Here is a 13,873-nt window from a genome sequence, read left to right on the forward strand (position 1 = left end):
GAGCTCTGGGGATTATATTCACAATGTAACTTCCATTTTGTCCCCAGAGCTTGGGCCAGCCCTTGTACAATCTGGCTCACAAAGGCAGGTCCGTTATCAGAGCCCATAGTCACTGGCAGCCTGTACCTAGGCACTATCTCTTCTAAGATCTTTTTAGCAACCACTGTTGCTGTCTCTCCCTTAGTGGGGAAGACTTCTACCCATCTCGAGAAGGTATCTACCAGAACCAACAGATAGCGATACCCGTACTTGCCTGGCCTTACCTCAGTGAATTCTATCTCCCAGTGTTGCCCTGGCTCTTCCCCTCGGTACCTCATTCCAGTGTGCTGCCTTTTCCCTGTCCTCATCAGCTGGCACGCCTTGCAAGCCTGGATTATCTCTCGTACAGTTGCATTTTGTCGAGGGAACCTCAGGCAGGCTGTCTGGAGAAGTGTCAAGGTCTTTTTCTCCCCCAAGTGTGTAGTTGTGTGCAGGTGTTCACATAGGTGATGACCCAGGATGGCAGGCAATATCAGGTTGTTGTTTTGATCTCGGTACCATCCATCTTTGTCATCCTTCTGGAGGGTGGTATCCTCGTTGATCCAAACGAGGTCAGGGAGGGAATAGTCCGGGACTGGCGGCAGAGTCCCCATACCAGGAGGTGGCAGTCCCACGGCTAATATGGGGGCGGTGTAGTCCCGCCTGGCCGCTTCTCGAGCGGCCGCATCAGCAGCCTGATTGCCCCGTGCCCTAGGGTCTTCTCCTTTCTGGTGACCGGGGACATGTACAATTGCTACTGCCCTGGGCAGTTGAACAGCTTTCAGGAGCCTGCGGATCTCGGGCAAATTCTTGACTTCTTTTCCCTCCGCTGTTCTAAATCCCCTTTCTTGGTATATCGGACCTTGAATATGGACAGTGCTAAAAGCATATCGGCTGTCCGTAAAAATGGTGACTCTCTTCTCTTTTGCTTGTTCCAGAGCCTGTATTAGGGCAATCAACTCTGCTTTTTGTGCAGACGTGTTTGGGGGAAGTGTCTCAGCCCATATTGTCTGCCCTGAATCATCAACTATAGCGGCTCCCGCCTTCCTTTGTCCATCTTTTACATAGCTGCTCCCATCAGTGAACCATACTGGCTCACTGTTGTTTAGCGGCACATCAGTTAAGTCTTTTCGAGCCGCCAGGGCCTCAGCCAGTATCTTACTGCAATCATGGAGAGGAGGGTGGTCCTTCTCTGGGTTAGGTAGAAGCGTGGCTGGATTCAGGAAGCAAGGGGTCTGAAATTGCACCCGTGGGGCATCAAGCAGCAGGGCCTGGTAATGTGTCAAACAGGCACTGGAGATCCACTTACCCGGTGGCTGCTTTAGAACCCCTTCAATGGCGTGGGGGGTGTAAACCCAGAGTTGCTGTCCATACGTCAACTTGTCGGCGTTGTGGACGAGGAGGGCAGTGGCTGCAATGATGCAGAGGCAAGGGGGCCACCCAGAGGCCACCGGGTCCAATCGCTTTGAAAGGTATGCTACCGGCCACTTCCATGGTCTCCATTGTTGCGTCAAGACCCCCTTTCCTATTCCTTGCTTTTCATCTACAAACAGCTGGAATGGCTTATTTGGGTTAGGCAGGGCAAGGGCTGGGGCTTCTAGTAGGGCCCGTCTGAGTGTCTGGAAAGCCTGTTTCATTGGCTCAGTCCAAGTCCAGTTTGGGGTCTCTTTACTTCCCTCATACAAGGGCCGGGCCTTCTCAGCAAACCCCGTGATCCACAGTCTACAATCTCCAACAGTCTCCAAAAACTCTCTCACCTGGCGGGGGGGTCTTGGGCTCTGGTACCTGCAATATTGTTTCCTTCATGGCCTGAGTTAGCCACCTTTGCCCCTGCCTGATCTTATACCCCAAATAGATGACCTCTTGCCAGGATATTTGCACCTTCTTTGTGCTAGCATGATATCCCAAGGTGCCTAGAGTCTGTAAGAGGTCACCGGTGGCACGGCTGCATGCCTCCTCTGTGGCTCCAGCCAACATAAGGTCATCCACATATTGCAGCAGGATGACCTCTGGGTGGCGAGTCCAATAGTCATAGAGGTCCTCACTCAAAGCCTCATTAAACAGGGTAGGGGAGTTCTTGAACCCCTGTGGGAGGCGGGTCCAAGTTAGTTGTACTACAGGTTGGCCTTCCCCCTCAGTCCACTCAAAGGCAAATATTTCCTGGCTCTGGGCTGCCAGGGGTAGGCTGAAAAAAGCATCTTTCAAGTCCAACACAGTGTACCAAGTGTAGTCAGGCAGCAGACTGCTCAGGAGGGTATACGGGTTGGGGACAGTAGGGTGTATGTCACTCACCCGTTTGTTGACTTCTCGTAGGTCCTGGACAGGTCTGTAACCTGTACTCCCTGGCTTCTTCACTGGTAGTAAGGGGGTGTTCCAAGGGGACTGGCACCACTTGAGAATTCTGGCATCCATGAGCCGTCGAATGTGGGGAGTGATCTCCCGCCGAGCCTCCTGGCTCATAGGATATTGTTTCACCCTCACAGGAGTCGCCTCGGCTTTTAGTTCGATGACGACTGGATGTCTCTGTTTAGCCAGTCTCATTCCTGCTGTTTCTGCCCATGCCAATGGGTATTTGTGGACCCACGGTTGTATATCTGGTGCTATAACCTCTGAGGGCTTAGGCACAAAAAGTCTGTGTTCATCTCTTAAAGCTAGAGACAAGACATGTATTGGCTGTCCAAGGCCATCCGTGACTGACATTCCCCCAGGGTCAAAATGGATCTGAGCATTAACTTTAGTCAACAAGTCCCATCCAAGTAGAGGGGCTGGGCATTCTGGTATCACCAAAAACGAATGGGACACCTGATGGGTCCCCAGATTTACTTTCCGTTCTGTAGTCCAACAATATTTTTTTTGTCCCCGTGGCTCCCTGCACCAAGCTGGTTTTCTTAGACATTGGTCCCAGTTTTTGATTTAAAACAGAGTGTTGGGGGCCAGTGTCCACCATGAAGCCAACGGGTTTCCCTTCCACATGTATGGTTACCCAGGACTCGGGGAGGGGTGCCGAGTCTTGATTCCCCTAGTCACTGTCTTCCCCCACATATAGAACTCTAGTTCCAGGGGAAATTCTCTCTCCCTGGGTTGTTCTTCCCTTCAGGTCCCTCTTAGGGCACTCCTTTTTCTAGTGCCCCCGTTCTTTGCAGTAAGCGCACTGATCTTTCTTTAGGGCCTACCTTTTTGGTCTCTCTGTTTCTCCTGTCTGGGGGCCTCGAGGCTCCCTCAATTCTGTTCCGGCCTTCATCCCCACAAAAAGAATCTTGGCTAGCTCTCTCTGGTTCGTCCGGTTTTCTTTTGCCCTATGTTCCCTATCTTCTTTCCTGATCTTCTCAGCTAGTTCCCTTTCCTCCCGACGAAGTCATTCCTCCTTTTCTTCTGGGGTCTCCCTATTATTAAATACCTTTTCAGCTGCTTTCAGTAAGTCTTGTATTGTCTGTTCTCCTAACCCCTCTATCTTTTGTAATTTCCTCTTAATATCTGGGGCTGCCTGATTCACAAATGCTAGTAGAACTGCAGCGCGTGATTCCTCAGCCTGGGGCTCCATGGGTGTATATTGCCTAAAGGCTTCCATTAGCCTCTCTAGGAAGGCTGACGGGCTCTCAGTGGGCTCTTGCCTTACTAAATTTACCTTTGCCAAATTTGTTGGCTTTTTAGCTGCGGCCCACAGGCCAGCCATTAGAGTCTGGCGGTACACTCGGAGACGCTCCCTACCTTCCACTCGCTCAAAATCCCAGTTAGGTCGCAACAGAGGAAACCCCTTGTCCATGAGATGAGGCTGGGCGGTTGGTTTCCTGTCGACTCCCAGGACCTGTTTCTGCACCTCTGCCAGGATTCGCTCCCGTTCTTCCGTGTTGAAGAGCACCTGCAACAGCTGCTGGCAATCATCCCAGGTGGGGTTATGAGTGAACAAAATGGGAAAAGGGCCAGTACTGATAGGTTTGCTCTCCATCCGGGTTAGCTGGTCCCACCCGGACGGGGAGTGCCTGTACAGTAGATGAAGGTAACTCCGGGTCCCCATGATCTTGCTCACCCCTATTTCCTTTATTCCTTCTCCGGGGTCGGGATTCCCTATCCCTTCTGATTCATCGGGGGGGCTTTTCCCCCCGGGGGAACCTGCAACGGAGGAGGGGCACATGGCAGGGGCCTAATTTCCTTCTCCAAGTCAATCAGGTTCCGGTCGAGGATTCCTGCAAGACCGGTTTTGGGCCCTTATTCTTGGCTTCCTCTGGGGGAGTGGGAGTTTCCATAACCAGGGCCTGCACATTAGGAGAATCAGGGAGTTTGTGAACAAAAGGTTTTAACCATTCGGGCGGATCTTTTACTAGATCTTGCCAGACCATAACATATGGGACTTGGCTCAGGTGGCCCCAGGGATCAGGAGCCATAATTTTTTCTTTCACCGCCCGAATAATAGAAGGTTGAAAAGTTCCCTCTGGAGGCCATCCAACTTGGAAGGTGGGCCACTCTGCTGAGCAAAAGGTTATTAATTTACTCTTTGTAACCAGTAGCAACAGATCATACGCTCTAGCCTTGACATCCGAGAAATGATCAGTCATGAGAGAGAGTGAGGTAGATTTTCTTTGCCCCATAGCGAGAGTCAGAAGAAAGTCACCGAGAATTACCACCAATAAATCCTATCGGGAGTGGTGGCGGCCAGGAGGTTGGGCTTGTGGTATGCTTCGTGGAACTATTTGAGTGCCTTAGTCGTTGCACGGAAGTTTTCTTGCTGGGGGCGGGCACCCTAAGGGTTTCTAGCCCGTTCCGTGACCTCCTTATCCTTTCACGGGAGTCTTCCAGTGGCAGGCGCCGTATCGGCTCTTAAGTGACTGTCCCGTGCCCACAGAGATGGGTTTTTATTTGGCCAGATTCTTGGTTTAGAATACGAGAAAAAAGAAAAGAGTTTCACCCTCTCGGGCTCCTGTTACTGGGGCTGACTTGTTGGGAGGCCTTCAGAATCCGCCAGAGAGTAGCCCTGGCCAGGACTCGTCAGTTGCCCCGACAACTGTCTGCCTGTTCACTGAAACTCCCAGAAACAGAAATGAGGCTCCAAGGCTTTATAGGAAGAAGTAGACAACGATACACCAGAGAACAACGAGACAGGAGACAATGCCGGCAGTTATACAGAAAAATACACAGACAGACACACATCGGCCGACAACACAGATCCTCTGGAACAAGGGTCACCTTACCGTATGGCGTCCACTGTTCCCCAGATTCGGGCTTAGGAGAGGAGGTCTCCTTCCCCTGCGCAGAGCTGGCTGCCTCCCAGCGCGCTCGCTGGCCTCGGCCTCACGCCAGCTGGAACGGCTAATCCGTTCCCTCATGGAAAGCTTTCCCTAACGCCAGACACCTTCCTGCTTCACAGCAGGGCCCCGGATTTACTCTGGTCTTTCTGCACCAGACACCTTCCTGCTTCACAGCAGGGCCTCGGATTTACTCTGGTCTTTCTCCGCCAGACACCTTCCTGCTTCACAGCAGGGCCTCGGCTTTACTCTGGTCTTTTTCTGTGCCAGACACCTTCCTGCTTCACAGCAGGGCCTCGGCTTTACTCTGGACTTTTCTAGACCTGCCTGAGCACCGGTGCTATTACCTATCTTTTTTTCCCCTTTGTTCCAAAGAGCGTTCTTCCCCAGTCAAGGGATCCAAGACGAGCCCCCAAATGTTCTGCCCGTAGTCCGAGTCCCCAGTCGGGAAAGAAGACTCCTCGAAACAATGCAACTCGCAATAGGGGAATTTATTACTGACTCGAGCCAGGGCCTCCCACCCTCACCAGGTGTGTGAGGACGAAAGGCCCAGAGCCCCAGTTCTCTCGGGTATTTATTAGGTCAAAATAAGCAGCAGGTAGTTGGCGCAATCGGATTGGTTACACAGTTGGTAGTTGGCGCAAGCTGATTGGTTACACAGTTGCAAGGTAATTTTTGTTGGCCCAACGTGGGGCTTTCAGCTTTCCCCTGATAGGTTCCCTTTTTTCTGGCTAGGCATATGTTGATTGGCTGGCTCCAGGAGGTCTGATAATTATGTTACCCCGGGAAACCAGGCCTACTCCTAATCTAGGCTGCCTGCCATGGCATTAGCCGTGACAGCCTCACAGTTGACTCTAACCCTCACAGATACTCTGAGGGGTTCAAGACTACGGTGGAGTAAGTAACTGCAGATGTGGTGGACACAACAGGAGAACTAGAATTAGAAGCGAAGCCTGAAAATGTGACTGAGCTGCTACAATTTCATCACGAAACTTGATAGATGAGGAGTTGACTCTTATGGATGAGCACAAAAAGTGCTTTCCTGAGATGGAACCTACTCCTAATGTAGATGAAGGTTATTGAAATGACAACAAAGGATTTAGAATATTACATAAACTCAGTTGATAAAGTAGCAGCAGCAGTGTTTGAGAGGACTGACTGATTTTGAAAGAAGTTCTACTGTGGGTAAAATGCTCTCATTTTCTGTCTATATAATACAGAAAAAACATTAATGAAAGGAAGAATCAATCAATGTGGCAAATTCCATTGTGATCTTAAGAAACTCCACAGCTGCCCCCAACTCCAGGAACCAACCACCACCCTAATAAGTCAGCAGCTATCAACGGGGCAAGACACTCCACCAGCAAAAAGATTACGACTTGCTGAAGGTTCAGATGATGGTTAGCTTTTTCATTCCAGTAACAAAGTTGTAGGGAAAGAGCAAATTAGCCAAGATGGCATGGTCAGGCTCTCTCACCCCATGGCCTCTCACTCTTGCCCTACGTTTTGTAAATAATGATCATGAATAGCTGAGATCACTTTCAGCACTGCACATGAGCATCATGACGTGCTCCCTTGGTCACAGGCCACCGTGTGTGGTACGCCTGTATGAGTTTCACCCTGAAAGCCCTGGCTGAAGCAGCACTGAGGCTACTGGAATGACATCATGACTGTGCTGTACAAGGTTATATTATGGCTCTGTTAGGGCTGTGTTACGGCTGTGTTGTGGCTGCTGCTATGGATGCTGCATTAGCCAGGAGAGAGGCCGTGTGACGGCTGCTGCTCCAGCCAGGAGAGAATAAACGTGTCTGCACCTCTTATAGCTCCTCGAATCTCCTTCTAGCCTCGGAGCTTCTGCCTTGCCTACCCTGGGTTCAGCAAACAGTATGAACAGCAAGACAACTGGCATCACAAACAGGATGAGCAATACAAAAGTGTTTCTCAATTAAGGTATGCACATTGTTTTTGCAGACATACTGCTATTGCATATTTAATATAGTACAGGGTAAATATAACTTTTATATGTATTGGGAAACAAAAAAATTCATGTGACTTCCTTTACTGTGGTATCGGCTTTATTGTGGAGGTGTGAAACTGAACTTGCAATACTTCTGAAGTTTGCCTATATACGTGTATCACTTATTTGTTTTGTATTAGTATTAGTAGAAAGAAAAAAGCCTTTTTGAGTATCTGCTACACTGCTATCATGCTAATTTTACTCATATGAATTATTGCCCTATCAATCTTTGCACACATAAAAAAAACTTGAGGTTCAGTGATAGAAAGGGCCATCATTATGTCACCGTCAACAGACCATGGAACAAGGGTTCAAATCTAGGTAAGTTGATGCTATTTTTACACAGCCAATGGAGGCCTCCATCAATAAAGCCTGGAAATACAAAACTCACTTAACTACATAAATAGTAGCAGAGTCAGGTCAAACAAGCCAATTTACTCCTACTTTGGAGGTTAAAATCAAGAGTTGTTCAAAAGAAATGACTCCATTCCATTCATAGTAAAGGACTTCTGACACTCCTACTTCATGTTGAAACTTTGCAAAGGGCACTATTCTAAAAGAAACTTAGGAGTAAAGAGATGCTCTCCGACACTGTGCAGATTGCAGAGTGGCAGTTGTCAAGGTAAGGGCAAGAAATGGGTTTTTAAAAAAAGTACTTTAAAATCAGAATATGGTTGTCTATGATAAATAGTCAAGGAATGGGAGATAAAGATGGGAAGGAAAATTTCACTGTATAACTTTTTATATTTTCTGATTTTTGAGTCACGGGAATACAATTACAAATTCAAACAATTACACTCTAGGAAACTAGTCTAAAAGTCAACTAATCAAGTGTTCAAGCTACTGTATGTAATGAGACTGGTTACATAGAGCCTTGTAACAAAAGCTAACAAAACCCGAGTAAACAAAGTCCTCTCACTTCCATTTTGTTTATTCCCCACACTATAAAAGTTCTCTCAAAACAGTCAAATTTTTCAGGTAAAGTCACTGTTTCATTCTAAAGAACTAAAGAAAAACCTTTATAGTGGCTGGACTAGGAGGCCAGTGAAATGAGAACAATTTAATGATTTATTTGAATATATTTGCTGAGATCCCTCTAAAAGATAGTCCACCTGTGTCAAACACCAATGTCAGTTTAGCCCTGGATCCACGTACCTTTAGGAAGAGCAGGTTTCATGGCCATCCTGCCCACCAGGCATTCTTTCAGCATGGATTCATAGTTGACCCAACGATGAACCTGGCGTGGGAGAAAAGTAACATGAAAGCAACGTGACTCCAACTCCATGAGATGCTACCATTTTTTTCTGATCAAAACTAGACATTCTTACACTGCTCTGAAAAACTAAAAAGCAGGTTCAATTAGCCAACAAGGGAGGGACAGAATGAGAGCATATGCAGGGATGGTTTAGAAAAATGTTCTCCAAGTGTTGTCTATAGACCTCTGGAGAATCCCGATGCCCAGACACCCATGAGGTCTTGACTAGCATCAATACTGGGTTGATTAAAATGTTCACTTGGGTTTTTCCATAATGTCTTATGGGAAAACCTGAATGAACTTTTTGGCCAATTTAGTAACACTAAGATGTTATTTACCTTTTCCACTGTGTTGACATTTGCAATGGTTTTTGAAAAAGCAATGTGAGTAAAACTGCATCTTAGCACATATCAAGGCAGTGGTCTCAATCATGATATTCTTTACCTCAGACTCATGGGGGTGGGGGAACTGGTTTCATTTGAGATCATCCTTCCTGAAGTAGAAAAAACAACTTTCTTAAACCTGAACTCTTGGTTTCAGGACTTTTTTAATATGCTGTATAACAAATGGGAAGTTCTCAAAAACATTTATGCTTCTACGTAAGATGGTTGCCCTGAGGAAAAACCTAGGCAATTGTTTGATTTGCACATCGAACTGTGTTTTTTCTTGAAAAGCTGTTCATAAGTAAAAGAAAATGAATGACCTATAAACTAGTTACTTGGACTTGGGTATCTGATAGACATTTTCTTCAAAATTAACAAAGTGAGATTGTCACCTCAAGGAAAACAACTGACAGTATTTGTTGCCAGACTTACAAATGGGAATTAACTTTAAACAACCTTTCTGGAGGACAGCTTCTCAATACACACTAACCTTAAAGTATGCAACTGTTCTATTCAGTAATTCAGGAATTTACCGAAAATATTTACATATACAGAAAGATCCAGGCACCAGGATACTCATCATAGCACTATTTATATTAGCAAAATATTGGGAACAAACTAAAAGACCAACTGTAAAACATAATAATGGAAAGTCATAATATATTATTCAATAAATGCTATAATCATTAAAATAATCAGGTCAAATAATACTGACACCAGAATCTTTATGTATGTTTCCTGAGTATATAAATTTACACTAAAATAGAAAATATGTAAAAATATATATATAATTATAAATGGGCAGTCACTAATATAAATTGAAATTTTATTTACCAAATATTTATGGAGTATCCAGTTATGTATAAAGTACCATCCATCTCTGGGGCTATGTAGAATTTTAACAGATAGATGAAGGAGAAAGATATTCAAAGAGGTAAAGGTACAGGTTTTGTTAAAACTAGTGATTCGCTCAAAGCAATTCAGTTTGCTCAAAGCAAGTTGCATGTTGAAAATATTTACCTTGATATTTTTAGGCCCTCAAAAGCCAGACTAATGACCTTAAATGTATTATACTGTGTGAAATGGAATATCTCCTGCCACATCAATGAAGAAGGATGAAACAGCCATCAGAGATTTCAGGCCTCCAAATGTGAATTTCTGAGCCAAGAGAGCCCCCAAGAGGAAGAAAAATGCCTGCTATGAAGCAGCTGTTAGCCAAGGAACTTAAGGCTGTCACAGTCATCAGCCATTACATCCCTCCAAAGTAAGCCAGTGAGCCCTAAGGGAATTCAAAAAGGAGAATACTTGTTTATCAGGCTACAGCCACTCTCTATAGATGAGGGGTAGGGGGTATAAAAACAGATGGGCGCAGGATGTTGGCCCTAGATAGCTAAGAAACAAGTGAAAGACATGATTTCAGTAAGCCCTGAGGCTAGTATCTTCCATTTTGCTCAGTCGTGTCCTACTCTTTGGGACCCCATGGACTGCAGCACTCCAGGTCTCTGTTTTTCACTGTCTTCCGTAGCTTGCTCAAACTGAAGTCCATTGAGTTGGTGATGCTGTCCAATCATCTCATCCTCTGTCATATTCCCTTCTCCTCCTGCCTTCAATCTTTCCCAGTATCAGGGTCCTTTCTAATAAGTCAGTTCTTTGCATCAGGTGGCCAAAGTACTGAAGCTTCAGCCTCGGCATCAGTCCTTCCAATGAATATTCAGGATTGATTGGTTTGATCTCCTTGCAGTCCAAGGGACTCTCAAGAGTCTTCTCCAACACCACAGTTCAAAAGCATCAACTCTTTGGCATTCAGCCTTCTTTATGGTACAACTCTCACATCCATACATGACCACTGGAAAAACCATAGCTTTGACTATATGGACCTTTGTTGGCAAAGTAATGTCTCTGCTTTTTAATATGCTATCTAGGTTCATCATCGCTTGTCTTCCAAGGAACAAGTGTCTTTTAATTTTGTGTCTGCAGTCACCATCTGCAGTGATTTTAGAGTCTAAGAAAATAAAGCCTGTCACTGTCCCATGTATTGAAGAGCACTAAATTCCTTAGTTTGAGATACCTGGCTTTCCTTAATTAACAATAATCTTTCATGTTCAGACTATCTGACCCCTTTGCTGCACACTTTTATAAAATCTGATTCCTTCCCCGCCTCCTTGGAGCAGTTTCTGAGAGCTACTTGAGATGTTGCCTCTGGGACTGAAGTCCTAAGAACTCTCAGTTTTCAGGTTGTGACTATTTTTTAGTCGACAACTGCCAACGGTGAGCCTTTGAGAGCTGCAGAGCAAGGTTCTAAGACGACTGTCTCTCAGAATACTATTTCAGATGTAATGTTCTGTAAACGGTGCTGAAAGGCAAAGGTATCAGGGCAGTAGTAAAATACTAGGGTGAGAGAGGGTGGTGATGACCTCACTAGCGGCAGTGGGGAGAGAGAAAAGGTGCAATATTTAAAGACAGAACCACAGAATTTCACCAGCAATTGGATACTGGGGCACATTTGTTACCAAGAGTGTTGCCCCAGAATCATAACCCTGCCCCTCCCTCATGTGGAAACTAACTACCCTTATCTGAGTTTCTGGCCCAATTAGAAAAGAACAAAGCTGCTCCTAAAGGACTTTCTAAAGAATCAGTTAGAACCAACTAGGCCCAGATGGCAGAAGACCTGCTGAATTCCAGTGGACTGAGCCCTCTTTATACGTCCATCGTAACACATTAGCATGCTAAGGGACACATCCCCCAGCACCACAACAGTTGACAGTTGTCATGACAACAACCAGAAGAACCCCAAAAAGGACGGAAAAGGAGTGCTGCCTCAGCTCTGGGTCCAAACCACACCCCTGTTTCAGAAAAGTCATTAATATTCCTCCCGCTCTTTACCAAATTCCCTCCATTTTACCTCAATCTTCTATATATATGGTGTCTCAGTCTGAGCAGAGTTGAGAAATTGATCTGCGAACTAGTTCTTGCTTCTCCAACCTTTGACCACTGAATAAAGCTTGTGCTGTTCCAGTCTCAACACTGGTTTTGTCATTGGTTGTACGAATCTGATCAAAAAAAAGAAACCCCCTGGTTGAGACAAGGGGTCTCGGCCTAGGCTAAGACTTGGACACAAGTCCAGGCGACCGATTCGGTAACACAATGAGAGAAGGCAAAGATTACCCAAGTGGTTTCAAGTTCTCATTTCAAGAAACAGGAAACAGAGGAGGGAAAAAAGGGAAGAAGACTATGAGCTGATGTTATCTGAGGGTGCACTGAGCTCCAATGTCAGCAGGTTATCACACTGTCCATCCGACAACTGGAGATACTAAACAAGCAATCAGAAGTGAGAAAACAACTAGACAGAAGTCTGACAGCAAAGAGATCACTTAACATTCTTTGTACAACTCAAATACTAGATATTAAAGAAACAAGAAGTTCCACTACCGTTTGTAGAATATAAAGTTTCTTTTTGTGGTGAGGAGAAGTCATAAACAAACATCAACGGTCTTATTAAAGCCAAGGGGAACGCAGCAATCTGGTTACTGGTGTGGACAAAGAATGCAGCCTGCCATTTTAATAAACAAGGATCTTGTAGCCATAAAGCGATCAACCATGGCAGCTGCCTGCTATGGGGTGCCGTAAGTGGAATTCAGGCTCCTCTGGTGGCTCGGCTGGTAAAGAATCCATGTGAAATACAGGAGACCTGGGTTGGGAAGATCCCCTGGAAAAGGAGACGGCAGCCCAGTCCAGTATTGCCTGGGGAATCCCATGCACAGAGGAGCCTGGTGGGCTACAGTCCATAGGAGTATCAAGACAGTCAGACATGACTTAGTGACTAAACCATCACCACCCACCCAGGGGAATTCAGGACGGAGAAAAAGAGGATACTGGCTCTAGGGAGTTAGGGGACATCAAGGGAGTAATTGATCTTCCTATAAATAGAAAAACACTAAAATCATTAACTTGAGAGGTTTTCTTTTTGTGATTAGTAACAATCTTTTGATATTCTATTGATGTTTATTTTTCCAGCAAAAATTCCTATAAATCCTGGTTTCTCCCTTACCTCTTTAGGAACAGCTTTTCAAAGTTATCTGACAGGCTGCTTCTGGACTATAGTTCTCAGTAACGCCCGGAATAAAACAAAATTCTCAACTTTCAGGTTGTGCTTTTTTTTTTTTCCCGTCAACAAAAGGATTGTAGAAACTGCTGAAGAATTCAACAGTATAGCATTTCTTATGACTTCCCCCAAACAAGCTTAAATAAGGTCCTTACAATCACATGACACTAAGAATATAAACAGGACTAGATGTTAACTGGAAATTCATCTATGGAAGAATACATTCAGCATCAAGAGGTTACAGGAGCCAACTAAAAATTGTGTCTTGCCATCTGCCTCTACAAAGATGAGGTCACTAGCCCCTGCAGCCACTGACCTTCAACATACCCTGAAACAAATTCAGGGCACAGATCAAGAATGAGACACTCTGTGTTCTGGTAAAAACTGGCAAAAAAGGCCTTCAGAGAGTTAGACATTTTCAAGAGAAGATTTTATGAGCCCAGATTCTTACATCTTCTCACACTTACAAAAGCACTGAAATCACTAAGAGTGACATCTGCTCTTTGTGACTAGCAGCAAGCCTCTGCCAAAATATGAGCCTGAATGCATGTACCCCACTTCACTAAATCATACGACCTCTCCCCTAACCCCACTGGAGCGGTTTCTCAGAGCTCTCTGAAATGCTGTCCCCCAGGCTACAGTTTTCATTTCGCCACCAATAAAACTCAATCACAATTCTCACATTGTTCTTTTTTTTTTTTCCAGTTGACACACAGGAGAGATGAAAATCTGGTAGATACATCTTTCTGGCAAATGTTCCCAAACTTTTCTATTTCACTTGCATTGCTAGCAGACAACCAATACCAAATTACAATGGGAATTTACCTTAAATTAGCAATAAGAGCCTTCCAAGGAGAA

General features: G+C 45.4%; 1 protein-coding gene across 1 annotated transcript in view; it reads right to left on the reverse strand.

Moving 5' to 3' along the window:
• LOC122433944 (cytochrome b5 reductase 4) overlaps positions 1 to 13,873 on the reverse strand; it is a 118,613-nt gene that overhangs the window by 74,320 nt on the left and 30,420 nt on the right. The window contains exon 4 of the mRNA XM_043457043.1: positions 8,431 to 8,512. Within this exon, the coding sequence (XP_043312978.1) occupies positions 8,431 to 8,512 (82 nt within the window). The remainder of the gene's footprint in view (positions 1 to 8,430; positions 8,513 to 13,873) is intronic.

Source organism: Cervus canadensis, chromosome 33 (assembly GCF_019320065.1).
Source record: "Cervus canadensis isolate Bull #8, Minnesota chromosome 33, ASM1932006v1, whole genome shotgun sequence".
NCBI lineage: Eukaryota > Metazoa > Chordata > Mammalia > Artiodactyla > Cervidae > Cervus > Cervus canadensis.